At 43.8% G+C, this 6151-nt stretch overlaps 1 protein-coding gene across 1 annotated transcript in view; it reads right to left on the bottom strand.

Annotated features, from left to right (window-relative positions):
• LAMB1 (laminin subunit beta 1) overlaps positions 1 to 6151 on the bottom strand; it is a 71127-nt gene that overhangs the window by 29644 nt on the left and 35332 nt on the right. Inside the window, exons 22-23 of the mRNA XM_019509399.1 lie at positions 4453 to 4670; positions 3516 to 3612 (exon numbers count right to left, since the gene is read on the bottom strand). Of these exons, the coding sequence (XP_019364944.1) occupies positions 3516 to 3612; positions 4453 to 4670 (315 nt within the window). The remainder of the gene's footprint in view (positions 1 to 3515; positions 3613 to 4452; positions 4671 to 6151) is intronic.

Raw genomic sequence — 6151 nt, 5'->3', positions numbered from 1 at the left:
GCCCTGCCCCCCCCCCCCCATGTGGGGTAGAGGCATGGCTTGAAAGGAGTAGCGGCTGGGCCATGGCAGTGAGGTAGAGCTGCACGAGCACCTGGAGGAGGTGATGGCAGTGCGCTCCCCCTCTCCCCTGGTACTCCTCACACTGCTGGTGGCATGGGGGGTGGTGCCAGTGGAGGCAATGAGTTTTGCTGCCCCACTGATGATCTGCTCAGGTCTCTTGCAACCCTACAAACTATGAAACTCTGCCTTCATGCACCAGGTTCTACCTGCCTGTTGGGCTGCAGGGGCGGCTCCTGCCCGTGCCGGTCCGGCCAGGCTGCAGCCCAATGCCTGCTGTGGGTGCACAAATCTGGGAGGGCACTTGCCCCCCCGACACATCACCTATGGTTGGGTACCCACACACATATTCCCCCTGCTCCATACACATACCCCTATTACTCACACATTGGGGGGCTAGGGGCAGCAGGTCAGGAGTGAGGGGCACCAGCAAGACTGGGGGTCGGGAGTGAGGGGCACTAATGGGACTGGGGGTGCTATGGCTTGGGAGTGAGGGGCAATGGCATATCAGGGCTGCTCAGCACCACAAAGTAGGGGTGGAGGGGACAGCTGCAGCTAGACCTGTGTCTTGGTGAGCAAAGGGGACAGGGGGAGCTCTGATTTTCTATGATTAAACAAACTAAAATCAAATGCCAAAATATATAGGTATTTAGAATTTATGCTTTATTATAATGATTGAGGCACTGGTAGGCTTCCAAACTTTTTAAATTGTAAATATATCAATAAAACATTGTGTTCAACTGATACACACAAACATATATATCTTCATATCCCTATATCTATCTATCTACAGTAAAAGCTCTGGTAACCAGCACCTTACAAGCCGGCATGCTCTATTAACCAGCATGCTGGCTTATAAGGTAAAGTGAAACTGGAAGTGCCCACTGTGGCACTTCTGGTTTCTCTGAGCCCCCATGGCCCCAGGGCAAAGCAGCCTGTGCTGCCCAGCCCCCATGGCCCAGGGGCATAACAGGCTGTGCAGGGCCTGCCTCCCTGTCCTGCAGGGCCCTCAGGACCCTGCGGGAGGGGCAGCACTTTTAAAACAGAGAAACCAGGATCCCTGCATAAAGAATCTGCAATCTGGACAGTCAGATCAATGTCGGCAATATATTTCTTCCATCACTAGTTTCTCATAAGGGTCTAATGCTGTTTCCACTGGAGTCAGCAATCTATCACAAAGGCTTCAATATACAATCTGATCGGAGCAGTATTGTAAACAAGGTGAGTTTCCTAGTGTTAGGCAAAAGCCTTTGTCACCAGCTGCTTGTGAAGATCCTATTTCGGAGGTAACAAGTGTAATGCCAAAGTCTCCGCACTAGGTTTGTGGCAAATATGAGGGATGAAACCCATCATATCACAGAACTCATACAGTTCAGGGTTTTGTTACAAAGCTGAGACTCCAACCAGATTTGCATCATATTCCACAATGTGGTGAAGACTGAGGAACCTATAATCATTACAGCAGCTGGCCAATAAAACTGGAAGTGAGACCAAGTCTTTATTCTTTCTACTGCTGCTTCATGGCCTAGGGTGAGGGAAAGATGCTTCCCAGTCAGCCGGACACAGCAGGTAGTATGCAGTCCACCAAAGTAACCCACAGTAAGGCTAGTACTTGAGCCTCCTTACTTCTTAAACTAACACACAGGGTTACTACAGCTCAGCCATAGCACAGGGAATAGCTGAGTTCTCCACAGTTCTTCAGCACAGAGTTTTGGTTTGGGTCACCTAAAGCAGGTGAAGCGTTACTGGATATGCTGCCTCATGACAAGCTGTTCTCTATGGCCTGTCACAGACTACGCAACTCAGAAAAATCAAGGATTCTCCTTGAGGAATGAGACCTCCAAGAAAGATCAGATTTTATACCCAAATAAGTCTGATTTGTCAACTACATTAGAAGGGAGGGTGGAGTTACTGGATTTGACAGAGGAGTTTAAGGCTACCTTGTATTCTAAATAATAGTATATTATTATTTTTCATTTTATAGACATTAAAAAGCAGGTTTTTACATGTTCAAAATGAGAGAGCAGAAACTAAAGCAAAAGGTCAGAAACCCTGGCATAGAGCAAAATGTCGCTGATAACATGTGTTGATGGATTCCATCAAAAAGCCTTGATGGAGAAAACAGATATCAGGAGACAATCACTGCCCTGAAGCTTTTGAGACTGAAGGTGCAGTCGGCTGCATTTAACTAGAAGAACACATGCAGCTCTGCAGAAAGAAGTTAAATGCTGGTTTGCTTAGAAAATAAATGTAATACCTGCTCTACCACACTCTTTAATAGTCTTTCACTGTGAATGCCAATGTACCCCTGAGTACTTGTGACACCCATTATCTTTTTAAACGGTAGACCCCAAGAAATCCACTCACAAAAGATTTATTAAAAGATCTCACAAGTCTGTTCTTGCAGAAAATAGAAATCATTTTCAGCAAACCCTCCTGGCCAACTCATATTTAAACAGATCCCAGGCACAAATTTGTTCTAGTATGGACAGCATTCCAAGTTTCTTTTCCCTTGTAATGAACAGACCTGTTTATAATGAAGTGGCATAAAGAACGTAGGATTTAAACAATCTACCTAACTAGGTTTACACTTTGCTGGCTGTAGCATACCATCTAACTTGCTAACTGCAACACTGTCTGCAGAAAATTTTAAACAAAGTGAAAAATCCTTTGCTAAAGATTAAAGGCCTTGGTAACCTTTCTTCAACTGCAAGTGACTTTGCAATAAGATAGAAATGGAAAATTCTAAATCCAAAGCATGTTTTACTATATAAAATCAAAACTAAAACCCTAAAAGATAAAGGAAACTGATTTTCACATTGACTCTCAAACCCACAAATTCCATTTCTTAAAGAGGCCCTTTTATGCTTTTTGTTTGTTTGAGCAGAAAGAAAAATTAAAAGGTTACAGAATCACTGGATTCCAAATTAATAGGTTTATTTCAATAAAAATTACCACTTTTTTCTTTTATAAACATCCACAAATCTACTTTGTAACTGACTTAGCAAGAACTCTGTTGTGTTTGCTGATCCTTCCTAAGCCATTATGCCAAACGGACACCAAACATGGACAGGCTTCTTCCTGCCATTACAATGGAGGTATCAAAACAGAGAGGCACTGCCACATATTTTGTAAAACCTTCCTCTCTTGTTCCAAATACCTTAAAGACCTGACAATACTTTTTCTTGGAAAACACCTGCCTGACCACCCACGGACCCAGGAATGTGCAGGGGAGCTGAAATGACTTGAAGTGTTGTTTCCTTCTGTGTGCTCAGATAGTAGCAGAACCATTCCGGAGAATAGAGCTCACTATATTCAGCATGATTTACAGAACTATTTTACATAAACTAGCCAGCAAGGTCACAGTAAGGGCTGATGCTAACAATAAGATAAAGGTTTCCAACTAAAAGTGCAGATAGGTAACAAAACACAAGAGGGGCAGGGTGAACGAAACTTACCTTGGCATTCCACATCAGGATCACCCCAGAAGAACTCTTGACACTCACTGCAGGTGCGACCGCCAAACCCAGGCATGCACTGACACTGTCCAGTGAACTATTAAAAGAATACCACAGAAGCCAAAATGAGTGTCTTTTCTGGAAAAGGCTATCACCAAAGCCCTAGAAACCCTTCCCAGTGCTTAGTCATGGTGATCTCTGCAACAGCTGAGCACACAAACTAAGAGAACCAATTTTCAACAAAATGGTAGGACAAATTCTGAAAGCAAGGTGTGAATTAAAGGGGAGCTTGAGAGGGGCTGAGCCACCCCACCCCCCATGAGAAATGAGAGCCTCCCTGTAAGATTTGAAAATCATAACCGGTGTGAATCTCTGATCGAATTGCTCCTTCACTTAGGTGGACTTGTTAATCAATGAATTGGTTTAATTTTTTTTTGCAGACCTTCCCAAGAGTCAAAGTGTAATTTGAACCCTGTCTGAAGGTGAATGATACAAAAAATTAAGAAAATATGATGTTTTGTATATGTCTTGGCCAGATTTGAATTGTCTTTCCCACCGCAAAATGGGCTGTCTGGCATGTTGCCTAAAATTACAGGGTCAGCACTTCTGAAAACTCAACCTTTGTTGCAACATGGTATGCACTCCAGAAGTGATTTGGAGTAGAAAGAAAATGCCTGTAGCCCATTTAAAATCCTTTTGCTACATTTCCATGGACTGCCATTTTTGATCTAACTCTTTTTCCAGGTCACTGTGGTGAAGTCTGCATCCCTAACAATTATATGGAATACTGATAACTTTCCAATCTTTTCTTCAAGAAGCAGAAGGTTATCTAGATTTCCAGAGTGATTATACAGCTTTGCCAGGATTACAGCCAATATCTTTTCAGCAGGGTATTTTTCCAATTGGCATCAACAAGGCCCTATGTATTGTCTCTTACCTCATTACATGATGGCCCAAAGGAACGAGCGATATCACAATCACACAGTTCACAGCCAGTTCCGCTAGCCAGCTTCCAAGTGTTCAATGCACAACGATCACAGTTCTGCCCAATTACATTGGGAAGGCAATGGCACTGACCTGTTGTTCTCTCACATTTACAGTCCTCCGAGGTGCTACAATGCTCTTGCACCGTGCCCAAGTAATTACAGACACACTCTGCAATGGAAGAGCAGGAAGCATGAACACCTAGGACAAGCTAGAGCAACCAAATGTTAACTTGAATTCAAACTGAGTTGTCTGTTACTGGTGAGTTTTTAAAGGAGGAGGTAGATTACAGGGAACAAAGCCATCCAATTCAAATGGTGAAAGTAACACTGACATCCCTACTGGCATTTCTGGACATTTTAAAATTGAATTGGAAAAAAAAAACCAGGGGCACTTTGGAAGGGAAGAGTTACTTAGTTACCTTTCAGATATGTCCAGGTCCTGCAGTGCTGAGTGCACAGTGAGCACCTGGATGGATATCTAGACAGTCAACTGCCTTCTCATTAAAATGCCTCTATTTATTTTACAGACTCTATGCTGCAAGATGCAAGCCAAAAGAGTCCTACGACATCTGTTTCCAAGCGTATTTGATCAACAGTTTAACTAAGCCTACAGAGTGCTTCTGTGAGCTATGCTGCGGCTGATGGGAACTGAAAATTCTCAACAACTTGCAGGACCAAATCTGCATACAAATGCCCTGGGGTCCCAGGTATACCATTTCTCATTACTTCCATGCAACCATGCTGTCTGAGTGAAAAGATTATTTCCAAGTGGCAGTCCCTCAAGCTCCTCCTGGAATCTAAAAGGTAAGTTGATTTTTCTGGCTCACCAAATAACCAAGAGAAATAGAGCAACAAACAGACTATGGAAAAACAGATTCACTCGTATTTTGCAAACCAGATAAGAACCCAGCTCCTCCCAAAGTAGTGCTAGTAGAAGTTGGAATTTTTCTTGCCTTTTAATACAAACAGGCAAGAAGCAGCAACCGCATGGCTTACTTCTCCTCCCTTCCCCCTCAAGAGTTTACTCACTGGTCCATAACCATTCTTAACTATCATTCCTTGATGCAGCCCTTCACTCCAGCTCCAGGAATCTGCTCCTGCTGTTCTTTAACACAGCAGGAATGTTTGTGTAAACAAAAGCCAAGTCCTCAGGGCTTAAGAAGCAGCAGGAAATGGCCATGCTTGATTCTCTTGATAAGAGGGAAACAAAGAATGCTAACAAGAAGGCAAGAAACCCTTATCCCATAAAAGCCTCATCCTTTCAGGACCTCTAAATGCTGGCCAACCCTTCTCTCCTCATTAAATGTAAGAAGCCTGGCCTGCTGAGGAGTCACAGGGAACAGAAGAAAAGTTGCAAACTCACTTGGGGTGAAGGATAATTAAATTTCTGGCACCAGCTTACTCAGAAATAGACCCAGGTAAATTAAAAATAGCTCACATTACTGTTGCCATCCAATAAAGGGAACGGCATGCTCAGGGGCAACCAGCACGGGTTCATCAGCGGCAGGTCCTGTCAGACCAACCTGGTGGCCTTTTACGACCAGGTCACTAAATCATTGGATGCAGGGGTGGCAGTGGATATAGTTTTCCTAGACTTCAGGAAGGCTTTTGATACTGTCTCTCACCCCATTCTCATTAGGAAGCTGGGGG

This window comes from Gavialis gangeticus, unplaced genomic scaffold (genome assembly GCF_001723915.1).
Source record: "Gavialis gangeticus isolate Ggan-Ray unplaced genomic scaffold, GavGan_comp1, whole genome shotgun sequence".
Lineage (NCBI taxonomy): Eukaryota > Metazoa > Chordata > Crocodylia > Gavialidae > Gavialis > Gavialis gangeticus.
This window is presented reverse-complemented; position numbering and strand designations above follow the sequence as displayed.